Source organism: Phacochoerus africanus, chromosome 9 (genome assembly GCF_016906955.1).
Source record: "Phacochoerus africanus isolate WHEZ1 chromosome 9, ROS_Pafr_v1, whole genome shotgun sequence".
Classification (NCBI taxonomy): domain Eukaryota; kingdom Metazoa; phylum Chordata; class Mammalia; order Artiodactyla; family Suidae; genus Phacochoerus; species Phacochoerus africanus.
The window spans coordinates 49,191,665-49,217,105 of record NC_062552.1 but is presented as its reverse complement, the minus strand read 5'-3'; the positions used below and the strand labels follow the sequence as shown (position 1 = coordinate 49,217,105).

Here is a 25,441-nt window from a genome sequence, read left to right as displayed (position 1 = left end):
CCATGATGGGAACTCCCTAAGTGTCATCTTTTTTTTTTTTTATTTTCTAATTTTATTGGAGCATAGTTGATTTACAATGTTGTGTTAGTTTCAAGTGTACAGCAAAATGAATCAGCCATGCATATACATGTATCCATTCCCCTTCAGAGTCTTTTCCCACATAGGCTATCACAGAACACTGAGTAGATTCCCCTGTACTATCCAATAGGTCTAAATGTCATCTTGGTGGGTTATGTGACCCCTGATATGACTGAGAAGAAATGTTATCTTTTAAGGCTTTTATCTTGCTGACACTAGGAAAATGTTGCTTTGTATGGCTGGGAGCTCTGATGTGCATGATGCCGATTCGCAAGGCACCATGGAAGGAGAGAGGAGACCAAAGAGGTAGGGAAGAATTTATGTTTACATTTTTTTCTTTTCTTGCCATAAAATATAAGTTTTATTTCACAATTATTAGTTGTGTGGCCTGAGACCAGTTACTTAAGTGCCTCAGTCACCTCATCTATATAATGGGGGGAAATAGAGGGAATTAAGAAAGTTTATTCATGTAAAGCACTTGGCACCAAGTCTAACATCTGTAGAGGAGGTAAATGACTCCTAAGTGTGGAGGCTGAGACCTGCTCCCCTCTCTCAGCCTCCCAAGCTCCAGAAGTGCAAAAACTGGGCACCAGGGGCTGAGACCATGCCAAGCTCTCTGTCACCAGAGGCAGTCAGCCTGGGCATTTCATTTCCTCTTGCTGAGTAATCCATTGCCACAACATTAGAGGCTTAAAAGAGCACGTGTTTATTATCGCCCAGGGAGGGAGGTCAGAGGTCCGTGTGAATCTGGCTGGTTGCTCTGCTTCAGGTCTCAAAGCAAGGGGGTCAGGCAGCCCGCTTTCCTTTCCAGAGGTCTGGGGACAAATCTGCTTCCAAGCTTATTCAGGGCATCGGCAGAATTCCTTCCTGGCTGGGGTTTGGGGTTATTTCAGCTTCTAGAGGCCACCCACATTCCTTGGTTTGTGGCCCCCAACAAGGCCAGCAGTGGTGGATAGAGTCCTTCTCTTGGCTCAAAGCTCTCTTCTTGCTTCCTCTCCCTGACTCTTCTGTCTTCCTCTTCTGCTTTGACGGGTTCCCATGATTACACCAGGACCCCTCAGATAAACCAGGAGAGTCCTTGAGATTCAAAAGATTCAAAACCTTAATTCTACCTGCAAAGCCCCTTCCCAGCAGTATGTAGATTGTGTTTGATCAAATAACCAAAGGATGGTTATTTGGTGGTATAGTGGGTTAAGGGTCTGGTGTTGTCACTGCTGTGGCTCAGGTCATTGCTGTGGCACAGATTTCATCCCTGACCTGGGAACTTCCGCATGCCGGCCAAATTAATTAATTAGTTAAAATAACCAAGAGATGGAAACCAGAACTTTGCCCACTGTGCCTGGCCCAGCAAGGCTCTGTCGCCAGCACCAGTCCTCATCCACCCCTCTCTCGAAGTAGAGCAGGCCAGCACTACAGAGAGACCTCTCAGAAGTGATGCCCAGCTGGACCAGAGGAGCAGATGAACCCTCCATGGAAAGTGGGCACAGATATAGAAGGACGGGGAGCCCAAGACTGAGCCCGTGTTTGGGGTGAATCACTATTACGGTGCCATACTTGGGACCAGGGTTTTACCCACAACTGTAAAACTGTACTTAACCACTCTGGAATGCAGGGCATTTACTCCCATTTTACAGATGAGGAAACTGAGGCCCAGTGGGGGCAAACCACTGGCTTAGGTCACACAGTGAATCTGTGGTAGGACTAGAACCAAGCATTAGTCTAAACTGATCAGGCCAATGCCTTCCACATCCAACCACCCTACCTTGGGCCCTCTGGAATAATCCACAAAGGAGGGTCACTGGGGATCCAGCACAGGGAGCAAGTTTGGGACCTCACATCTAATATTAGGGCCTTCAGTCCTGCCACTCTCCAGGTGGCAGGGATGAGCAGAAAGATAAGGTGGTCCTTGCACGCCTGAAGGATAGGACATCACAGAAGCAGGACATTTGTATCCCAAAGCCAGGCACTTAACTTTCCGAATAACCGCAAAGCACGGTCTTTTCTCAGATATTTCACACCCAAGGGGTATCCGGACAAGGGCAATGACAAAGATCCCAAAGCCAGGCACTTAACTTTCCGAATAACCGCAAAGCACGGTCTTTTCTCAGATATTTCACACCCAAGGGGTATCCGGACAAGGGCAATGACAAAGATCCCAAAGCCAGGCACTTAACTTTCCGAATAACTGCAAAGCACGGTCTTTTCTCAGATATTTCACACCCAAGGGGTATCCGGACAAGGGCACTGAAAAGACAGTGACTGCTGGCACTGCTGATCTTCAGGAAGATTCAGTGTCCCACTGCTGCACCTGAGGGTTAAAGTGCAGATTCAAGAGCTGTATCCAGACCTGCTCGTCAAATCCCAGGAGAGAACTGCAGGAATCTTCTCCCCCAGGGCCCTCACAGGCAGAGTCTGGGCTGAGAACCTCTTGCCTCCTGTCTGGGAGAGAGAGACAGAAAGAGCTCGGATCTGACAGGCCAGCCCCGACAGGCTCTGACCACACCAAAATGCCCCGGGTTGCAACAGAGCAGAGTGAGCAACTGCCTTAAGTCAAACCTGGGTCCAGACTCCCTCTGCACACTTCCTGGAAAGTTTCCATCAACTCCAGGAGCCTCAGTTTCCCCATCTGTAAAATGAGAGGTCCCTGGTCCCAGTGGGTGCCTCACAGGTTGTTACAGCCTGGTCTAATCACACTCTCTCCCCTGAAGCAAGCCCTATGCTCGCCTCCTTAGCTGGAAGTGTCTGTTCATTTATTTATCTCAGACTCCTATAAATCATCATCTTCCTTTTTTCAGATTTGCAAAATAGACAACGTGGCCCTGCAGCTGTTCATATGACTTTCTCAGTAGAAAGACAAAGTCCTGCTGTGTGTGGGGGGCGGGGAACTCACAGACAGTTGTCCACTTCCTCTAGTTGAAGTTCTTTGCAAGGCACAAGGGACAACCGGGGGAGATGAAGACTCTGGGGGTGGGGACAGGCACCACCTTGGCCCCTGGTGCCTGCCGGTCCCGGGAGATCAAGGACCCCACCAGACGGGCGAGGCGGTTCATCTTGTCCTTCCTGGCAGAGAAGGAGAAAGAGTAGTGATGTGGCCAGGGCGGAAGATGGACCGTGAGAAAAGGATGAAAAAGGAGTGGACTGAGACCAGGGACTGTCGGCGACGCCCCTCCTCCGGCGCGCGAGCCCGGCGCCCTGGGCTGCCCACGGGGCCCCGCCTCCTCCCCGTCCCCCCGCCCCCGCCGCCTGGCTCCGCCCCTCCCGCCCTCCCGCCCTCGCGAGGCAGCTTTTGACCCGCACCGCGGCGGCCCTCCGAGCCTGTACGCTGGCCGAGTTGCCGCCACCGCCGAGATGTGGGCCGTCCTGCCGCTGCTCTGCGCCGGGGCCTGGCTCCTCGGGCCCCCAGCCTGCGGCGCCTCCAACCTGGCCGTGAGCTCCTTCGGTACGGGGACGGGGCGCGGAGGCCGGCCGGGCCCCGGGGAGGCGCCCCTGGAAAGGGGCCCGGCAGGTCGGAGACTCGGGAGGACTTGGGCAGGTTGGGACCGTGGGCCGGGGAGGAGCCGGGCAGCGCATTTCCCAGACTTGAGGCCCAGGGGCTTCTGCTGGTCGGGAACGGGGACGCGGGAGGGGTGACCGGCATGACCGGCAGCGGGGCCAGGAGGGGAAGGAGGTCTGGAGGGCGGGCATCTGGCGTGACCGAAGGAGCCGGTGGCTAGGTGCCCAGGGTCCCCCAGGGGGCTGCAGAGCCTAGAACGCCACAGCAGCCCAGGGCCCCTTCAGCCTTCCACCCCCACCCAACCTGGAAACTTTAGAGAATTTTGATCTGCCCTTGCCCAAGTGCGCAGGGACTTTACAGCATTTTCTCCCAACTTCCCAGAGACTTGGCCTAGATTCCCCCAGGTGCCTCGAGAGTCTATAGCTAGAAGGGGCTGGATGGGCTGTTTACCCGAGTGACTCTCTGAGCCTGGAGCAATGGCAGCTTTAGCCCCTGAAAACTGAGGGTCCATGCTGTAAGGTCAAGCCCCAGGACTCCCCTTTATGGGCAGGTGGGCTGTGAGCGGTCTGGCTTCATGGAGCTCTTACACCTCTTCTGCTTCGGGGGCTCCAGGCGCCTCCCCAGGCTGAAGGTCCTCCCCTGCAGCCTCCCTCCTTCTCTGCTTCTGCCTACCCTCAGCGTCAGCCCACCACCTGCAGGCTCTGACCTCATGGGACCACTTGCTGCCCTCACCCTAAGGACAAAGAGTAGCCAAAGAAAAGCCTGGGGACAGGACAGAGATCCCTGGGGCTGGATCTTTTTGACCAGAACCTTATCTTATTCCTCCCCACCCATTTATACAAGAAAGCACCCCCCTCCCCCAGACTTGCAGACCCCTGAGGGCCCCTGCTTCCAACTCAGTCCCTACCTAAGGAAAACCCAGCTGCCCCAAGCCAGGGCTTTGCTTTGCCCTGGCTGTGTGGCCTGAGTCATAGAGGAGGGCTGGCGCTCCAAGCACTCTTAACTCCAGGCCAGGGCTTGGCAAACTTTTCTCTAAAGGGCCAAGTAGTAAATATTTTAGGCCTTGTGGACTGTACAGTCTCTGTAGCAACTACTTAACTTTGTGTTGAAAGTAGCCATAGGCAGTATGTAAATGAATGAGTGGATTATATTCCCAGAAACCTTTTTTTCCCCCCCATTTTTTAGGGCCACACCCACAGCATAAGGAGGTTCCCAGGCTAGGGGTCTAATTGGAGCTAGAGCTGCCGGCCTACGCCACAGCCACGCCAGATCCAAGCCGCACCTGTGACCTGCACCACAGTTCACGGCAATGCCAGATCCTTAACCCACTGAGCGAGGCCAGGGATCAAACCCGCCACCTCATGATTCCTAGTCAGTTTTGATTCTGCTGCACCCCGACGGGAACTCCCCCAGAAACCTTTATGTATAGACACTGAAATATGAATTCAAATGATTTTCAGGTGTTACAAAATGTCATTTCTTTTTAAGCATTTTAAAGTGTGAACATTCTTAGCTCCTGGGCCATACAAAAACTGACAGCAGGCCAGAGTTTGCTAATTCCTCTTCTAGATACTCCCACACCATCCCCCAGATGCAGGGGGCGGGGGGGGAAATATATAGAACATGTGTGCTTTCTTCCAGAAGGCACAGTGGATTCAAATGAGTCTATCTGAAGTTGGGACACAGGGGTCACCAGTAGGCCCTTCTGGCTGCGCCCCAAGATCCTCTGGCTTTTTCTTCCACTGACCTCCAGCGAATGAGAAATAATCCTGGGTTTTCACACCTGCTGGTTGCTTTTGAAACCTCTGGAGGCTAAACTGATCAGTTGTCCTAAACTCCATCTGCCTCAAACCCAGGTCCTAAGTTGAGATCTGTCTGCCTCTGAAGCCAGCAGCCATAGCAGGGCCTTAACCAGAATTTGCAGTCCTCTGCCACGCAGAGTGTGTTTTGGGGAAATGTACGCTTCTTTCTCAGGGAAAACACCTGTCACTGGGTTTCTGGAACAGATCTGTGACCCACGAGGGGACATCTAGATCTGTTCAACAGTGACCTTCAAACTGTGGGGTGTGGATCATGGGGGGAACACAAAAAAGGCACAGACAGGGACTCAATTTTCAAACTCTACTTGCAAGTAGAGACAGAATTCCCACCTAGTAGCAGCTGATGAGGTCCTGTATGTAATTGTGTAATAGGCACCATGTGATTTGGGGTGTGAAAGGTGTGCAAGGAATTGAGTGACGTTGCTCTAAAAACTGCCTTCTGTTCCCAGAAGCTATAAGCAATGAGCAATCCTGCTTATCCAAGCAGAATTTCTCAGCCCTTTGACCTATGAAAAAATAAAGACCAGAATTAATACTAACTCATCCAAAAAAAAATAGGTAATATTCACCCACAAACATATACATCCATAGGAAAGGGCTTGTTAACAAAGTTTAATTTACTTTATTGAGATGCTTTTCCAATACAAGTTTACTTTCTGTGTTTAATAGCTACTTTTCCAAGAGGTATCATAGGTTTGAGGTGTTTTAATTAATTAGTGGTAATAATGATGAGGAGGAGGAGGACTCAATCCGGAATACATTTTTATAGTATTTAGAGGTATATGAGTCACAGGAAATAAAAGTAATTTAAATTTATACTTTCTGTCCTTGTCTTTGCATAAGAGGATGTTAGAGTGATCAGGTATAAACTAGTCACTCCCTTGGGATAAAATTCTGTGAGGTGTGGATGGAGATGGGGGTTCAAGGAGAAAAAGAAGCTATTGTAAAATAGTCAACTCTTATAGAGGAGAGCTTGTTCTATTGATGGTGGCTATCAAATCATGAATGGTATGTGGATACCTTTGGAAGCTTTAAAAGAATGATATACCAGTCTTATTTTTAAATGTCATTATTTAGAATAACCTGGAATACATCTTTTGCAGCTATTTAAGTTTGAAGTGCAATTTTTAGATAACTTTAAAAAATGTGCAAGGGTAGCTATAGCAGTGGTCCACAAAGGACTGACCAGCCTATTTTTATAAATAAAGTTTTATTGGGACACTCCCACTCATTCATTTACATACATGAGGGCAGAGTTGAGTGGTTGTGATAGATGGTAGAAATTGCAAAGTCTAAGATATTTACTGCCTGTCCCTTTAAAAATTTTTGCCGACGCTTGGGGTATACAGATTTTTAAATTAACTTTTTCTTGGTAGTTCCCACTGTGGCTCAGCAGGTTTCAAACATGACTAGTATCCACGAGGATGCAAATTTGATCCCTGGCCTGGCTCAGTGGGTTAAGGATCCTGTGTTGCCATGAGCTGTGGTATATGTAGGTCACAGACGTGGTTCGAAACTCGTGTTGCTGTGGCTGTGGTGTAGGCCAGCAACTGCGGCTGATTCAACCCCTAGCCTGGGAACTCCATAAGCCGGAGGTGCGGCCCTAAAAAGCAAATAACAACAACAACAACAAAAAACACACTCATGAAACCAGCACCCAGATGAAGACACAGAATAGTACCAGTACACCAGAAGCCCCCTCTGTGTGCCCCCTAAGGATCACCACTGTCCTGACTTTTCATACCATAGATTAATGGCATACTGTTTTTCAAAATTAATTTAGGAGTATAAAAGCAGTCAGAGTTCCTTTTCTCATTCGGCATCAGATAACACCATTTTCGGTACTTGAAATTTAGCCTCATTTCCTAAAATGCAAATCAGACCTGATGTGCCCTCCTTGGTGATAGGCATAACTGCAAGGTACCAGGCCTAAATTTTCTTTTTTTTTTTTTTTCTTTTTTGCAGAGAAGTTGCACTTTAAGTCCTGGATGGTGCAGGTCAGTGTCCAACTTCTTTTTGAAGCTTTCATTTCACTAACTCTCTGCAATCCAACTGCTGTGAGATCCTGAGGATTTTCTCACTGGACTCCCCTGGGTCTTTCCAGACTGGGAATTGGTCGAGCACTGAGAAAGATTCAGTTAAGCGAATTCCTTCCAAACAGTGGTCCCCAGTGATGAAGTTGGCTGGCAGCCTTTCAAGCCTTAAAATTCATTGCCACATTTTGTATTCGTCACATCATGTGCTGGCTGGAGAATCCATTGGAAAACACTGGTGCACGTGCATTTAAAAATGGTGATTTCTGCCATCACCTTGACCCAGCACCAGCTGTGGCATCCAGGGATGACCTGCCCTTGGCAGGTCCTTCACCAAGGCCTCCTGGTCCGTTGACTGACTCTCTGGAAGCTGCCTGAGCTTCATTCTGGCCACAGGTCCCCTGGGGCAGGGGCTTTGCTTTGTAACTTCCCGACTTTGACCACAGAGACCTGGGGCAGTGTCCCACCTACTAACACAGGTTTGGCCTGAGAATCGTGGCAGAAAGAAAACCTCCAGTCCCCCTCTTAGAAAACAAAACCGTCTCCCTCTGGTGAGCTGCATCCTGTTTGTGTGACTTATTGCTGATGTGTTTTGTTTTAGCACCAAAAGAAATACAGCTTGGAGGAGTACCACCACCGGCTGCAGGTGTTTGTCAGCAACTGGAGGAAGATCAATGCCCACAACGCTGGGAACCACACATTTAAACGTACGGTGGGGACGCCTTTCCTCCAGGCTTCCCACCCACTGGAGGAGGGAACATCTCAGACCTGGAAAGAAATCAATTATTGGTACCCACTGGTTGAAAATCCACCCCTCCAGGAGGAGCCTGGGAAGAGGGAGCAGCAACCAGGCTCTGACGCTGGGCATGGCTGACCTCAGATGCTGGTTCTGCTGCTGTTCTCTGTGACATACAAGGGGTTGTAACTTTGGGATAACGCTCGTACCCCTCTCAGTGGTTGTGAAGTTTATGGGAGGCTGTATAGAAGCCCCTGCCCCAATCCTGCCATCTGAGGGTCCAGCCCAGATGCTGAGCCCTTGGCTTGCTGTGAGGGGACAGTGAGTCTTCAGAGATGTGCTCTGGACTCCTGAGCAGCCTCTCAGGACATCTGCCTTCACTCTGGGTTAGATTCACCAGAAACACACACCCCGAAGTTCCCGTTGTGGCTCAGTAGGAATGAATCTGACTAGCACCCATGAGGACACAGGTTCCATCCCTGGCCTCACTCAGTGAGTCAAAGAGCTGGTGTTGCCCTGAGCTGTGGTGTAGGTCGCAGACGTGGCTTGGATCTGGCATTGCTGCGGCTGTGGTGTAGGCCAGCAGCTGCAGCTCTGATTGGACCCCTAGCCTGGGAACCTCCATATGCCGTGGGTGCAGCCCTTAAAAAAAAGAAACAAAAAAACACCACGAGTATATACTGAGGGTACAGAGATGATGGCAGCATCGGCTACATTGGTCATGTGGGCAAAAGGCATGAGGCAGAAGGAAACCCAAGTCTGAATCTCATTTCTGCCCAGTGTGAGCTGTGTGACGCTGGCGGGGGGCATTGACATGTCTGAAATTTTCCTTGACTGTAAAGTGGAAAGGAAAATGCTCCCCTGGCTGGGTTGCTCTGAAGACTATTGGAGGTAGCAGGTGCACAGACGCTTGGTGCAGGTGTGGTGGTTCTGTATCCAGACGTCCATCACACTCACTAATGGAGTATCTTAAAAAAAAAAATAGGTGCCCAGGCCCCACTCCAGACACACTGCCTTCTCATCTCAGGTGCAGCCCAGACTTACCTACTGTTGAAAAGCTCCCCAGGGGATGCTGAAGTACAGTGAGGTTGACCTTGGTATAGGGCATTACAGCTGACGCTTGAACCATGTGGGGCTAGGGCCCCCACCCTCTGCACGGTTGAAAATCTGAATATAACTTATAGTCTGCCCTCTGTATACACGGTTCCTCCATCCGAGGCATCAATGCAATGGGTCCGTGTCCCCCTGGAGATGGTATGGCACCGTTCTGTTTACTGTGGAAAAAAACCTGCTTACACATAGACCCGCACAGGTCAGACCTACATTTTCAAGGGTCGACTGCATATTCCATTTAAACATTTAAAGGAGCCACGTTGCAGGGGCTGTAAATCGGACACAAGTAAATGTGCGGTTTCGTTATCTTTGTTTCTTTATTAGTGATTTACTGAGAGCTTTTTGTTGCTGTTGTTGGCTTTGTTTTAGTTTATTGTTTTTCCTTCTCTTTTTCAGTGGGACTGAACCAATTTTCAGACATGAGCTTTGATGAAATAAGACACAAGTATCTTTGGTCAGAGCCTCAGGTGGGTGATACTCATTGTGACCAAATTGGAGTCACTTCACTGAGACTTTTGGAATAGACCCATAGCCTGCTCTACTGATAGCCAGATTCAACCGCCACCCCCACCCCTGGCTTTGAGGGGGTGGGGGTGGGGGGGTGCCCCAGGTTCTTAGGGGATCCAGAGAGGTCACCTCTCAGCAGTTCCTCAGTTCACGCTCCTGGCCTCAAGCAGACCCCAGACTTAGATTTGCCAGAGAAAATACAGATGCCCAGTTAAAAGTGAATTTCAAACAAACAAGAAATAATATTTTAGCATAAGCACATCCTAAATATTACACAGGATATAATATCTGAAATTCAGATTTCACTGGGTGAACTGTATTTTTATTTGCTAACTCTGGCTACCTAGCCCTAACTATTCCTTACCTGGGCTCCCAAAGGGACCTGTCATTTAGCATCTGGAACCAGTAGATGGGGGGGGGGTTAGTTCTGACAGCTTCTATCTTTCCCATTCTCTCCTGGTGATTCCATTTTAATTATACACTTTTCCGTCCACGAAGTTTTTCTTTCCCCCTGAAAAAATCGGAATTTATTGTTTCAGAATTGTTCAGCCACCAAAGGTAACTACCTGCGGGGTACCGGTCCCTACCCACCCTCTATGGACTGGCGGAAAAAAGGAAATTTTGTCTCACCAGTGAAAAATCAGGTATGATTCACAATCTCCATCCTCTCCCCCAAAATAGCCACATCCCCGGGCAGTCCGCCAGGAAGGAAAACTCAGAAGAATCCCCAAACCACAGCAGGTTTATCCCCAACTCTGTTCTTCCTCATCCTCTCTCTAGCTGCCTTCCTCTGAATGGCCAGGTCATTGTTTTTATGGATGGCTCGAGAGCCGAAAACAGTACTTCTTGGGAGTTCCCACTGGGGCTCAGCAGTAACAAACCCGACGTATCCATGAGGATGTGGGTTCAATTCTTGGCCTTGCTCAGTGGGTTAAGGATCCCATGTTGCCGTGAGCTGCGGTGTAGATTGCAGATGTGCCTTGGATCTGGCGTTGCTGTGGCTGTGGCGTAGGGTGGCAGCTGCAGCTCTGATTCGACCCCTGGCCCAGGAACTTCCCATATGCTGCACATGCGGCCCTAAAAGCAAAAAAAAAAAAAAAAATTCTATACTGGGCTGAAATTTATTTGGTCACTTCTACCCCACTGCGCAAAGTTTCCCATTGGTCCTGGTCTTCTACAGAGACCAAAATATCATAATCTCCTCGTCCTTCAGAGACTGACACCAGGACCCCATTCCTACTGCCTGCACATCCTTTATTCTCATCCTCCTTCTTCTCCGTAAGTTACCAGGGTCCAGCCCCTCCCTGGCCTTCTGCTGCCCTCAAGGTAGCTGCTGGTGTGCAGTGAACAGAATGAAACCCATCATTTCGGACATGCTCTGAAGAGCGCCCCCTGCAGGGCACAGAAGGCCTGGCAAGGCGAGTGGCGGTGCCTTTGCACATTCAAGCTAACTAGGTACACGCTCTGTTCTGAAGTCGGAACCCTAATACCCCCAGCCGTCCCCTGGTAGTGACAGGGGTGGGGGTGGCCTTTTTTGGAAAGATTCCTTCCTCTTGCTCCCAGGGAACACACAGTAAAGGTTTCCGGCTTGCCCGCCCTTGGCTTGCCATTGAAACGCTCCATGAGAAACATTTTCTCCTTTTCCTTAAAGCCGTGTGGCACACCTTCAGACCCTCCCCGGCTTGCTGGGTTCCCAGAGCCTGCCTAGTGATCTGGATGTTTAAACCAGCACCCAGAAGCCAGAAGGAGTCCCCCGTCCCAGCAGTCAGAGGGGTGGAGTGAGGTCAGCCCTCTCCCCCCAAGATGCAAAGGCGGTTTTTTGAGCATCCGAGAATCCCATGACAGTTCAGAGCAATGAGGATTCAGGTGGAAGCCTGAACCTGCTCACGCTCTGGGCAGATGAGAAGTGGAGGTCTGCCAAGAATGTTCCTGGTCCTTATGTGAACTGTTCCTGGCCATCGGGCAGGACAGAGCCCCCTGGGTGAAGGGGCCAGAACAAGGCAGTTACTCTGGCAGGGGCATGTGGTCTCTCGCTGTAGCCACTGTGCGGTTATGGCTATGGCAACAGGATCTGACATTAGCTCAGCAGCCTTGGGGGTTTCTCACTTTGCAGAGGAGGAAACGCTAAGGGAAGGGGGTTTGTCAGGGTGCAAGGCAAGCAGGTGACAGAGGGCACTTCAGACCAGCCGCAAGACCATGCTGGTGGCTTGGCCCGGCTCTGCCTCCTTCAGCGGTGGCCAAGCCTACCTCCTTGATCATCCGGAGACACGCTGCCCAGGCCATCCCCTCCCTGCTGAGGGAAGGATTTGAGGGGAAGGGACTGGGGTGGCAGGGGAGGCGTGTCGGTGAAGGCTCTTTCCAGGGAGACAAGTGATAAGGACTCAGCGAGGACAGTGAGGAAGGGAATCTTAGGAGACGCTTGAGAAATAGAATATAGGAGATTGAACCATGGAGGGGGGAGGAGACAAAGGAGAGGCTGAGAGAAACTCACTAGCAGCAGCTAACATTTCTGAGTGCATGGGGTAACTACCTGACAGGCTGGCTTATCTACCCTCGAACAGCCCTGTGAGGCAAGCGCAGTTGTTCCTTTTCACAAATGATGAAACTGAGGGTTGGGGGCGGGGGGGCAGCAACTTGCCCAGGCCGCACAGATGGTGTCAGGCAGAGCAAGGGTTGGAACCTGGCAGGCAGGCTCCTCGCCCTCGTGAGGTGCTGCAATTAAGGAGGACGGGCAGCAGTCATGACTGCAGCAGAAGATGGTGAGGTGGATGGATGGGGCAGGACGGGCAGGGTCTGGGGGTCAGGGTCTGTGCGATGGCACAGTTGGAATCTTCTGAAAGACAGATGTCTGGGTCTGGGTGGAGGCCAGGGTTTGGGGAGTTGTTAGTTTAATAGGACTGTAGGTGAATGAGACTAGAGGTGGCAAGGCAAGAGAGAATGTTCTAGAAGCAGGACTTTGGTGAGTCCTTTTGGAGGACAGTGGGAAGAAGAGGAGCCAGCATAAGATTCAGAAGTAGAAGGAGGGGCAGAAGACCACAGAATGGGGTCCGCCCCTTGCAGCACGGTGGGGATGGGTCAGCGAGGAGCCAGGATTGGGAGTACATGGGTGCTAGTCAGCAGTGGCTCCTGCTGCTGCTTCTCCTTTTTGTTTTGTTTTGTTTTGTTTTTGTCTTTTTTAGGGCTATACCCTCAGCACATGGAGGTTCCCAGACTAGGGGTGGAATCGGAGCTGTAGCCGCCTACACCACAGCCACAGCAACCCAGATCCAAGCAGCATCTGTGACCTACATCACAGCTCACGGCAACGCCAGATCCTTAACCCACAGAGCGAGGCCAGGGATCGAACCTGTGTCCTCATGGATCCTAGTCAGATTCGTTTCCACTGATGGGAACTCCTGCTGCTGCTTCTCCTCAGTTTCCTCATCTGTAACACGGGGAGAAGGAGGCCAGCTCGCAGGGCTTGTGAGGGTCAGAGTAGACAACGGTGGGTTCGGGCTTTGTGCGCTGACGTCACCAGAGCCTGCTGGGTCCTGGTTCCTGACTTCCCTCCTCCTGGCCCCTGGCTTCTAGGGCAGCTGCGGCAGTTGCTGGACCTTCTCTACCACAGGGGCCTTGGAGTCTGCTGTTGCCATCGCAACTGGGAAGATGCTGTCCTTGGTGAGCAGTCAGCCGTTGGGGGAGGGGAGGAAAGGGCTCAGCTCCTGCAGAGGTCACAGCTTTGCCTGACCTGGGTGGGGTAGGGGGAGGTCATCCTGGGCCTACAGGCTTCCTTGCGGCTTCGGCTAACAGTGCCATTTCAGTTGGACTTCAGGTATCCCAACATCATGGAGGCTGAGCACACAAATCTCAGTTGACACTTTACCTGGAAGGGGATGAGGCTCATTGAGGAAATGGGCCAAAGTCTTGTTCCTGGGTGGCTCTGAGGGCTCCTCATTGCAGCCTGGGGCCTTCAGAGAGCAGAGTCTGCCTGGGACGCTGCCCTGTAGGAGCTGTGCCCACCCCGGCCAAGCTGTTTATCATCATGGCGGGAAGAGCTGGGACCTGTGTCCTCAAGCCCTGACCTCCCCGAGTGAGGAGTGACTGCCCAGCCCCTGCCTGCTGTGCGGCGAAGAGGGCAAGGCTGGCGAGGGCCGCTGGGCCCGGGTTGAGGGTGGCCTGTCCCCTCCTTCCCATGCGCCATCACCACCACCATGGGACCTTATAACCAGCAGCTCCCGGACAGGCACCCCATGCATACACACACACCCCCTTACCTGCCGGCTTGGCTGCCAGGTTGTCGCTGAGCTCTTGCCTGGCCTGTGCCGACTGCTGGGCTGGTGCCTAGACACACAGAGACAGTCCCTGCCCTTGGGGACTGATCCTCCTGACCCAGAGCTGCCGGGGCCACGCGCGCGCGCGTGGGTCAGCGCGCACGGGGGGTGGGGGGACCCCAGGACTGTCCCCTGCGGGAGCTCTCAGCTCACAGGGTGTGCATTCCTCCCTCTAGGCAGAACAGCAGCTGGTGGACTGCGCCCAGAACTTCAACAATCACGGCTGCCAAGGGTAGGTCCCTGGCCCGAGGCACCCAAAGCCCCTTCTCTTCTCCCACTCAATGTGCTGGGTGTTGTCACAGACTGTGCCCTCGGTGGTAGCAAAATCAGCCCCCTTTGGAAGCGGAAGGTCTCCTCATGCCCGGGGGCCCTCAGCGGAATGGGCAGAGCCGTAATCCGAGCCCAGGCCTGTCTGGTTCCAAAAATCTGCCCTCTTTCCTGGGTGTCACCCAGATTTCATCCCACAGTACCCTTGGCTCCATCCGCCACCAAGGCCTCTGGGCAAGTGGCTCAAAGAACAATAGAGTGAGAAGCACATCATTCTCCAAAACAAGATCCACGCACAGATGTCCAGCTGGCCTTTCTACAAGTTCTTTAAAGCTCTAGCCGCCCAGCTCGGCAGGCCCTGGGAGGGACCTTTTCTATAGATGTGGTTCAGTATTCAAGCCCAAAGGCCAGGTTTTTGCTGGGCCTTTTTTCCCGTCCCCTCCTTAGAACAGGCTGTGAGGGATTCCCTCACGTCTCTGTGTGTGTGTAGCCCTCATCCTCATGTACACACGCGGGCAGTGCTCTGAGGCCGTTCCTTGGGGTTGGTGGCTTTTCCAGCACATTTGTGCTTAAGGCCCCTCATGCTCCCCTCAAGCACACGCCCAGCCTTGCCTGCCTGCACCTCAGCCCAGCCCCAGGCCCTTGTCCCTCCTGTGGCCGAGTCCTGCGAGGGCCTCAGGCTCTGCTTGCTCTGGAAGCAGCCAGTATGCAGAGAGCTGCGTTCAGGCCAAGACCTTGGGAGTCAGGGGCAAAGTCATGGCCTCGTTGCTGATCCACTATCATACTGAATTCCGCCTCATGGCTCACCTCGTTTCTTATCTCTCCTTTCTGCAGCTTATAAACACCACCCGTCACAAGAGCCCAAAAGCGTGCTCTGCCCCCCACCCCCATTTCTCACAGGGGCCTCTTTGCTTTGGTTTACTCCTTTTTCTTTCTTTTTTTTTTTTTTTTTCCATTCAGCAAATCTGACAGTACGTGCTGTGTACCTAGGCACAGGGGATGTAGCAGCCGATGTTCTAACGGGGCCAGGCCACAAGCAAGTGTGTTCCAGGTGGGGTGGTGACAGATGCTATGGAGAAAATACGGAAGGGACAGGGAATTGCTCAAGAGTTGTGGCTGGACAGCTGTTGAGTCTTGTTTGCTCTGGCAGGCAGCACGAGGTAGAAAAAGATCCGCCTTTGGAACCAGGTCCTGGCTATAACTATGTGGGCCTGGCTAAGTTGTTCGGCCTTTTCGAGCCTCAAGAAATAACAGCATCTAATTCACCGGGTTCTGAGGGGTCAGACAGTCATGTTCACAGAGCGCCTGCCCAGGCAGGGCCCCGTGGGCACAGCGGTGGTGGTGAGCTGGGCAGATCCTAGCGGCTCTGCTGTTCTTGACAGAGCAGGGGCCTGGCTTCCAGGGGTCTCTGTCCCCCACAAGCATGTGTGGCTGGACCTTGGACCCTCCTTGATAGCTTCCTCTGAGTCTGTTGAGCTGCATCCTGAGGCCAGGCAAATGGGGCGGCCTTGCTGGCCCCTCAAAGACTTCTCTGCCCCTGGGACAAGCCCCCATCACGGCCTCCCAGCCCGGCCGGGGCAAACGTCTAGCAGGCTCCAGCCCACAGGCCCCTCATCCATCAGTGGGCACAGCTGTGTGTGCTTCTTGCAGGGGTCTCCCCAGCCAGGCCTTCGAGTACATCCGCTACAACAAGGGCATCATGGGTGAAGACACCTACCCGTACAAGGGCCAGGTAACTGGGCAGCCTGGGCTCCGTCTTCTTGGTCTTCAGGGCTCCTGTCTCCGTTGCTAGCCCAGCCTCAGAAGACACCCCTTTCCCTGCACCTGCCTGAGGCCTCCCTGGCCCCTCCTGAATTCTCAGCGCTGTCTTTTCAAGTTCACTCCTTCACTGCCTCTGCTTGCCGGAGCCCCAGCTCTCAGCTGACCAGGGGCCTCTTGCTGCTCTGTCCAGGGCCTCCTGCCCTGGCCCACACCTGGCTGCCTTCCTCCTGCCCAGAGGGCACAGAGCCCTGGGTGATGGCTTCTTCCTTCGTGTGCATCCAGGAGCTCATCCAGAGCCAGCCGCGTGCTTCTCAGTACCCCGGGCCCACACCCACTTTGCCCAGGGCCTCCCCTGCCATCCCCTCAGCCCAGCCTGTACACGGCTAAGCACCTCACTGTCCCCCGAGGCCTGTGACTCCTGTATTTCCCCTCAGCGACAGGAGGCACCATCCTCCCCTAAAACCTCTTGGTCGCCAGGGGTCTGTTCTGGGAGTGGACCCCCCGCCCAGACTGTCACTTCAGTCAGCCTTCCGACCATCATAGGCCTTCCCACACCTGCTCCTTGGCCCATCCCGTGTCCCTGCCCTTCATCCTGGATCACCGCGCTTTGGGCCACGCTGCCTCGTTCAGAAATCTTCAAAGGCGCCAGACGCGTTGGCCTGCCTCACCCCCGCCCAGACCTGACCTTCCAGGCTCATCGTTTGCTTTTCTCTTCCCTTTGGAAACTTGATGCTCCTGCTGGACCACTCGTTGGTTCCTCAACGTCAAGTCCTGTCTCTCTCGTCATCTTGGCCTTCCCTTCCTTCCACGTGACCTGACTCTGTGCCTGCCTCTTGTCAGTGATGTTCCCTGAGCTGGGCCTAGCCCTCCCTCTCCCTGTCGTGCTGGCTTTTACGGGGCTCCATTTCTCAGCAAGCTTCCTTGAACAGGGTCAAGCCCTTTCCTCACACTCCCACCAAGTGCAAAGCCAGCCTGCCTCTGCCATCGCCCAGGCCCTGGCCCATGTAGCTTTTGCTTTGTACATGTTCTCAAATTGCACAGAGGAAGCTTGAAGTCTCGGCCCAGAGCCGAGTGTCCCTAACCTGTGTGCCATGACCTTTGCTGCCCTGAACAGGATGATCACTGCAAGTTCCAGCCCGATAAGGCCATTGCTTTTGTCAAGGATGTAGCCAACATCACAATGGTGAGTACCGGTCCTTCTCTCAGGTGGGGATTGGGTTCTGATAACGAGGCCAGTTTCCACTCCTGTCAGATGGCCAGTGGGCACAACAGGGCAACCTTTCCTGGCAGCACATCATTTTGCTTTTAAAGTTTTGACCAGGAGTTCCCATCATGGCTCAGCGGAAATGAACCCCACTCGCATCCACGAGGATGTGGGTTTGATCCCCAGCTTCGATCAGTGGGTTAAGGATCTGGCATTGCCGTGAGGTATGGTGTAGATTGAAGACGTGGCTTGGATCTGGCATTGCTGTGGCTGTGGCATAGGCTGGCAGCTGCAGCTCTGATTCAACCCCTAGCCTGGGAACTTCCATATATTGCACCTGTGGCCCTAAAAAAAAGTTTTGATCATCACATGATGGCAGCAGAGTGGAAGATGGGAAGGAAAGTCCATGAGACTGGCAGCCAGACGCTCCAGTTCTGACCTAATTCAGCATAAGGCTTCATTCCTTGTGTTTCAATTTTCTTTTCCGTAAAATGCAAGCCATAATCCCAACCCACCAGAGAGGGGGCGAGGATGTGTGGGACATCAAGTATGTGCGTGAGATTGAATGTGAATGCACTGGGTGTGAATGCGTGTCAGTTGGTATAAACCAGGTTATGCTGCAGTAACAAACAATTCCAAACTTTGAATGGCTTCAAACAATCAGATTTTATGTCTCACTCATATGACATGCCCATTCCTTGCCTTAAGCAAGGCTGTTCTCTGTGTTATTGGCTTCACTCCAGGACCCGGCCAGAGGGAAAGAGGGGGGTAAATTAGGCAGTGGCTTTTTTGTTTTGTTTTGTTTTGTTTTGTCTTTTGTCTTTCTAGGGCCCCACCCACAGCATATGGAAGTTCCCAGGCTAGGGGTCTAATCAGAGCTGTAGCTGCCAGCCCACACCACAGCTCACGGCATCGGTGGGTCCTTAACCCACTGAGCGAGGCCAGGGATTGAACCCTCAACCTCATGGTTCCTAGTCGGATTCGTTTCCGAGGTGCCACGACAGGAACTTGGGCAGTGGCTCTTAAAGCTAAAACAAGTTACACAGCCACACCTAACCTCAAGCGGATGGGGAGGTGTGATGATACCCTGTTTGTCCAAGAGAGACCTGGAATAATCGGGGACAGCTCTTGTGACTCAGTGTGTGCATGTTTGCAAGTGTGGGAGAACATGTGTAGAGAAGGAACATCTCCACAGGTATGTGCAGGTGTGGTGTGTGCGGATGAGAGCGTGAGGCTGAGGGCGTGTGCCCACAAAAGTCTGTGTAAATTGCAAATGTGATGTCTGGGTAATGACACTAGCTACCATTTAATTGAAGCAAGCCACTCAGCAAGAGTAATAACAATTGCAGTTTATGGAGTGCCTGCCAGTGCTAAAGCAACCACTTAACATGTGTTACCTCTTTAGACTCAAGACACTCCTCCAGATAAGTGTCATTACCACCTTCATTTTATAGATGAGGAAACAGGTTCAGAGGGGTTGAGTAACTTGCCCAAGGCCACAGAGCTAGGAAGTGGAAGCTGGATTTGAACTGAGGTCATGTCATTCCAGAACATACACCCTACCCTGTAACTGGGATGTTTCTGACTATGATAAATTTATGTTCGGAAAAGAGCCAGTTTCAGAGTTCCCATTGTGGCTCAACAAGTTAAGAATCCAACTCGTATCCATTGAGGATGCAGGTTCGATCCCTGGCCTTGCTCAGTGGGTTAAGGATCTGCATTGCCGTGAGCTGTGGTGTAGCTCGCAGATGTGGCTTGGATCTGGTGTTGCTGCGGCTGTGGTGTAGGTCGGCAGCTACAGCTCTGATTAGACCCCTAGCCTGGGAACTTCCATATGCTGCAGGTACAGCCCTAAAAAGAAAAGAAAAAAAGAAAGAAAATAGCCAGTTTCTCTTATATACACCTACCAAGAGCTGACCTGCTCTGGCCCATTTGTATCCCATTAAGAGGTAAATTGGCACCTCAAAGTTATCCCTTTGCCTGGTGCCCAGGAGAACCACATCCATGATACCCACTGGGCCCTGAAGAGCAGGCCAGCTGTGGCGTCCTGCCCTCCTTGGCAGGGCGGAGGGGTGGCCGTGGGAACAGCTGGGCCCCACGAGTGCTCTGCTCCCACCCCTTGATGGACAAACCCCCGAGTCTTCCCTGTGGCATCTGCCCTGACCTGCCTGCACTTTACAAGGCCTTTTCTGAGCACGGGAAGGAAGCAACTTGCTTACCAGGCAGCTTTTGCTCTGTCCACCCCTCTAGGGAGGTGGGGCTGCAGGAGAGTGGGAGCCCCAGCCTCAGCTCACCCTCCTTCCAACTCCCTAAGGTCTCTAGACAGGGGACTGGCCTCCCCAGCTCACACTAACCCAGTGGTTCCCAGCAGGGACACTTTAAAAAGTCCTCCTGCCTGGGACCCACTCCGCAGATGCTGATGTACCTGTCTGGGCTGCGGGCTGACCACTGGGATTTTTAAAAGCTCCCCAAAGGATTCCAACTGCTGCTTTCGCCTGGTCTCCGCAGCGCCATTCCAAAGCTGCAGCCTCCAGGAAGCCTCTGGCTCCCTCCCGCCTGAAGGGGACCAAGTCCCCTGGGACGCACTCTCCTTTGCTGGGGCTTCTTGTTTCCACCAGCATCTGGGCTTCATCTGCTCACGGACTTGTTACCTCTGTGCTCTACCAAAAAAATTCCTTAGACTGGCTTTGTGGGTGCCAGGGGCACTGGGAGTGGGAGTGTGGGGTCACACTCATCTCTACACACACACACACCCAGCCCCTGGCCACACACACACACACACACACACACACACACACAGCCCCTGGCCACACACACACACACACACACACACACACACACACACACACACAGTCCCTGGCTCAGGAGAGGACCTTGGGATGTGGTTGTGAGTGATTGAATGAATGAGTCCATGCTTGCATCAGAGGCTTGACCGCAGAGGGTGCAGGATTCCCTAGGGGCAGAGCAGGGATGGGGAGACGAGCATACAGACCAGACCAGCAAGGCCAAGGAAGGTCACGGAGAAGTCAGGGTTTGGGAGGAGGAACCCATAAGCCAAATGAAAAACCCCAAGGGTCCCAGCCATTCAGGCCCAAGGGGGCAGGGGTGCCCCCAGGCCAGCCCCAATATCCAGGGTCCGGCTCTGCTAAGGAGGGCAGCTCCCCGTTAGCGGCAGCTCTTTGGTTTAAAACAGCCTCCCCTTTCTTCCTCGACATCACTCTGTGCCTCTGTCCCCTCCCTTAAGACAAAGGGCTGTATTTCACAAGTGGGGTGGGGAGGTGGCAAAGGCCACACGTGTCTATCTGTTGGCCCCTTTGTTCACAGAATGACGAGGAGGCGATGGTGGAGGCGGTGGCCCTGTACAACCCTGTGAGCTTTGCCTTTGAAGTGACTAATGACTTTCTCATGTACAGAAAGGGCATCTACTCCAGGTGAGCCGGGGCCCCAAGCAGCCTGCAGGGGTGGGGCCGGGTGGGCCTCCTCGTCTGTTTCTGGACACCTGCCATGTGTGTTGACATTTCGCACATTCCCCCTGTTCGTTGTCCCGGGGCCCCAAGGGTCAGGATCCATGGTCTCCGACTGGGAGAGAAGGTAAGAGCCAGGCCACCTGGTAGTCAGGGCTGAGGCCTTGTTTGGAGCTCAGAGCTCACCCTTCCTCAGCAGAAGAGCTGCCTCTGGTGCTGCAAACCCAGAATTTGAGGATGTAACTGACTTCCCTGGTGGCCTAGTGGTTAAGGATCCGGTGTTGTCACTGCTGTGGCACAGGTTTGATAACCTGGCCCAAGAACTTGTATGTGCCATGGGCGCAGCCAAAGAAAAAAAGCAAATGGGAAACAGGGAAGTGAAAGTAGCTGCTCTGACGCCAGAATCGCGTGCTAAAGGCTTCACCCCAGGGTTTTTCAGAAAACCCAGTTCTTGGCATTGCTAACACGGGTTCATCTCACCCACGCGTTTTGCCTATTTTGCAACGTGAGTTCAGCCCCTTCTGGCAGTGGCCTGGTGTCTCGTTCATGGCCTCCTTGGCATTTGTTTCTAAGTGTTTCCAAATGCCAGTGTTCTCCAGGGCTTTCTCCTCAGCCTTCTGACCTCTTCTCACACACTCCTTGAACTCCAGCCAACTGTTTGCCGACAGTTTCCACATCTCCATCTGCCAGCTGGGTCTCTGCCGAGCGTTAGACACCTAGAGCCAAGGGCCTCCCCACAGCTGGACGGCCCCTGGAAACCTTGGGTCCCATGTTTCCTCCCCACTGTCAGACACGGCTCTCCACTCCCTCCCCCACGTCTCTGTCTCCATTGCTTCCTCACTGGCTCATCTTTGCGCCCCAACTCGTAGCCAGTCAGCCTTCTGGAACGTTCTTCTTGCCACACCAACTTCTACAGACTCCATGTCTTCCCAGTGTTCAGTGTCCTAGCTTAGCTGGGGGAAGACTTAAAATCTCTCCAGCTCATCTCCCATCAGAACGACCTTCATCCTCCCTGTTCCACCTGTGCCCCCCGCCGCAGCCCCCCCCCCACCTGAAGGGTTTATGCTTTTATGCAGGTGCCCTCCCTTCTCAGGAAAGCTTCTCTTCCCCCCTTCCCCCCTTCTCACGTGGTTGGATTCCCCCCCTTTGGGCTCTTGTCACAGCTGGCACAGCCCTCAGTCCACTGTATGGAAGTAGCCTCTTCTGCTCCCTGCCAAGGAAGCCTCCTAAACTCAGGAGCAGAGCTTTGCCCGCTGCTGGCGTCCAGGCTTCTTGCCCCAGGCCTGCCTGGCACAGACCAGAAACTCAGTTACCCATCAGCTGAACGGATACTTGAGCACTGCTGTTTGTCCTCTGGAAATTCTCAGCGTTTCCTTATGGGAACTAAACTAGTTCACTGTCTTATATGGGAAACCTATATAATTGCCCTTAAATACAAGGAAGTCATTTTAGTTTTAGTGACGTATGGATGGTTTCCAATGTTGTAATTTCTGCTATATGATAAAGCGATTCAGTTCTACATATACACACATCCATTCTTAAAGGGGATCCTCAAAATAAATACAGTGGCAGCAAAGCAATGCTGTGTGACACACTGACCAGGCACTGTTGCCCTCAGAGGTGCAACCAGAGGGCTCCTCTCTGCTTGTGAGGAGAGAGGCACTGGAAAGTGTTAGGTGTCCGAGCTGGGCCAGCACCACACCAAGATGCTTTCCTTTGGGTGAGCAGAACCCAAGGGGCTGAGAACACTGCTCTTGCACTGTGACTCATCGACTTAATGCACCGCCTTTAATGCTCTCCAGCCCCCTCTCTTTGCGCAACACTGCTCTCAATCACTTGGGTGTGATTGAGCCATCTTTTACAATTTCCATATTTGCAAACACTTTTTATTTTGGTTTTCCAGTACCTCCTGCCATAAAACTCCAGATAAAGTCAACCACGCAGTACTGGCTGTTGGGTATGGAGAAGAAAATGGGATACCATATTGGATCGTGAAAAACTCATGGGGTCCCCAGTGGGGAATGAATGGGTAAGCAGCTTCCAGGTGCCCTGTGCTGGGAGGGGGGCCCTCGGAGGGGACCTCCACCTCAAATGTGGCTTCCAAGAAGGGGCTGGTCAGCTGAGCCTTGGCCCAGGCCAGGAGGAGGGGAGTGTGAGGATGGAGTCTCACGCCCTCAAGACCCCTCCGGCAGCCCCTCTCTCCCCTGGATGCCAGATCTTAAAGATGCTGTGCCAGGAACAGGAGTCTGTTTGGCTCAGTAGGTTCTGTGTCCACGGCTAGGAAACAGTTCACAACACAAAGCTTTGCTGGGACTAAGCCCACATCGGGAAGGGCCCACTGGTGAGAAATCAAGGCAACAAGTTAACCCCTGATGGTTGACAGCTCCTCTTTGTAGGAGAAGAGGGCTGGAATCAGGTGGCCCAGGTACCTATCTAGTTTTTTTTGTTTTTTGGTTTTTTTTTTTGTCTTTTGTCCACACCCATGGCATATGGAGGTTCCCAGACTAGGGGTCCAATTGGAACTACAGCTGCCGGCCTATACCATAGCCACAGCAACGCCAGATCCGAGCTGAGTCTGTGACCTACATCACAGCTCAGGGAAACGCTGGATCCTTAACCCACTGAGTGAGGCCAGGGATCGAAACTGCAACCTCATGGTTCCTAGTCGGATTTGATTCTGTGGCTTCACGACGGGAACTCCCCATATACCTATCTTGATGTGATTTTGTCTAGGTCTCTCCTCTCAGACTTTGTATGTCCTCATGGGAAAAGGAGACTTTCCTCTGTTACCGCAGGGGGTCCCAGTGATACTTAAATAACCATGTGAGGGCCTAGGCAGGGCTAAGAAGGGGGCCCTTAGGAATTCTGGAGAGAAGTGAGATGCAGATAGAATAAGAGGGTTCTTGGGGTTCCTGTTGTGGCTCAGTGGTAATGAACCTGATTAGCATTCATGAGGGTGCAGGTTCAATCCCTGGCCCTCTCGGTGGGTTGAGGATCTGGTGTGAGCTGTGATGTAGGTCCCCAAAGTGGCTTGGATCTGAGGTTGCTGTGGCTGTGGTGTAGGCTGGCAGCCGTAGCTCCTATTTTTGACCCTAGCCTGGGGACCTCCATATGCTGTGCGTGTGGCCCTAAAAAGCAAAAAAAAAAAACAGGGTTCTTTTGACAGCCAAGTAGAGGGAAGGAGAAATTATTCACAAAGTCAGGTCAGAGATTTCCTGGTGAGCAGCAAATAAACCCAACGCTGTTGTTTTGTGAATAAATACAGAGGGCCTGATCCCTGGAGCCAGATCTTGGTTCCAGAAAGGCCTGGGGTGAGGAAGCCACCAGCCAGGCCTCAGTCCCTCCCTCTGCGCAGGTACTTCCTCATCGAGCGTGGGAAGAACATGTGCGGCCTGGCCGCCTGCGCCTCCTACCCCATCCCCCTGGTGTGAGCCAGGGCAGCAGAGCGAACCGGGCCTAAAATCCTGCCCTGGAGGAAGTGGTGGGCCCCTTCCTTTGCATCCTCACTCCCGTGCCCAGCCTGGAAACTGAAATGAGGAAGAATTCCGCAGAGCAACAAGCCCACCCACGTTTTCTGACGCAGAGGTAACCACCAGCCGTAACCACCAGCCGTGTGCCTTGGGCGTGATTTTTAACTGACTCAACCAAAAATATTTTCTTCCCAGAAAGGCTGTTTGTCACATGTGAAAGAAGCACCATTGATTGACCTGTCTTTTCTGGGGTTCTGATTCAATAAACATTGAGCACCTCTCCGAGTCAGGTCTGTGCAGTGTGCTGGGGCCTCCTAAGAGGGAGGCACCAAGAGGTGGCCCAGCTCTCTAGAGTCACTGTCTCCCAGATGGGGGACCCGGGAGAAAGTGAGGTCTTGACCATTTGTCCCCACGTCAGGTGGGAGGAGGAAGTGTGCCTTGGCAGAGCCTGGATTCAAACCCTAACCCCCAGGAAGCCTGTACTTGTCCACATGGCCTCACCATTGTCATCTGCCTGTTCCTACTCAGCTGCCACCCTCCACCCTCCTGTCCCTTCTGAAAACACACGGGCTCCACCCAGAGGGTGGCCACAGAGTCACTGCTGCTTCCTGTTGCCTCTGGGCTCTGGGGAGCAGGGTCTGCTGTTTGTTCTGAAGCTCACAGATTTCCTTTTAACAAAAGCTGTCATATCATTTGGGCCTCCTAGAGAGCTAATCGCTTGAGAATATTTGAAAACATGTTATTTTCACGACAAGCCTTATTTAGAAAATGCAAGTGTGGTTCAATCTGTTAGAAAATGAGGGAGTTCCAGTTGTGGCTCAGCAGTTAACAAAACTGACTAGGATTCATGAGAATGCAGGTTCAGTCCCTGGCCTCGCTCAGTGGGTTAAGGATCTGGCATTGCCATGAGCTGTGGTGTAGGTTGCAGACATAGCTTGAATCTGGTGTTGCTGTGGCTGTGGCCTAGGCCGGCAGCTGTAACTCCAACTGGACCCCTAGCCTGGGAACTTCCATATGCTGCAGGTGTGGGCCCTAAAAAGAAAAAGAAAGTTCTGGTAATGTAAGACACAACAGTAAATTAAGGAAAAAACACAATCATCTTAATAAATGTAACATAATGGAATGAAACTCAATCTATTCTAGTCTAGGTTTTGTTTAAAGCTAACATGAAATAAAAGCATAATT

At 52.4% G+C, this 25,441-nt stretch overlaps 1 protein-coding gene and 1 long non-coding RNA gene across 2 annotated transcripts; one reads left to right on the top strand and one right to left on the bottom strand.

The window, feature by feature from the left end:
• Positions 1 to 763: 763 nt before the first annotated feature.
• On the bottom strand, positions 764 to 3,331 carry LOC125135110 (uncharacterized). The gene is made up of 2 exons (XR_007136906.1): positions 2,969 to 3,331; positions 764 to 2,517 (listed from the first exon to the last, which is right to left on the bottom strand). It is a non-coding gene; the product is annotated as an uncharacterized LOC125135110 (long non-coding RNA).
• On the top strand, positions 3,328 to 24,541 carry CTSH (cathepsin H). Its single transcript, XM_047794813.1, has 12 exons — positions 3,328 to 3,517; positions 7,357 to 7,388; positions 8,026 to 8,131; positions 9,670 to 9,740; positions 10,320 to 10,424; positions 13,351 to 13,437; positions 14,267 to 14,322; positions 16,008 to 16,089; positions 17,233 to 17,301; positions 20,647 to 20,753; positions 22,690 to 22,815; positions 24,142 to 24,541. The coding sequence occupies exons 1-12, from the start codon at positions 3,427 to 3,429 to the stop codon at positions 24,215 to 24,217; spliced, it is 1,008 nt and encodes a 335-aa protein (XP_047650769.1). The 5' UTR covers positions 3,328 to 3,426; the 3' UTR covers positions 24,218 to 24,541.
• The last annotated feature ends 900 nt before the right edge of the window (positions 24,542 to 25,441 follow it).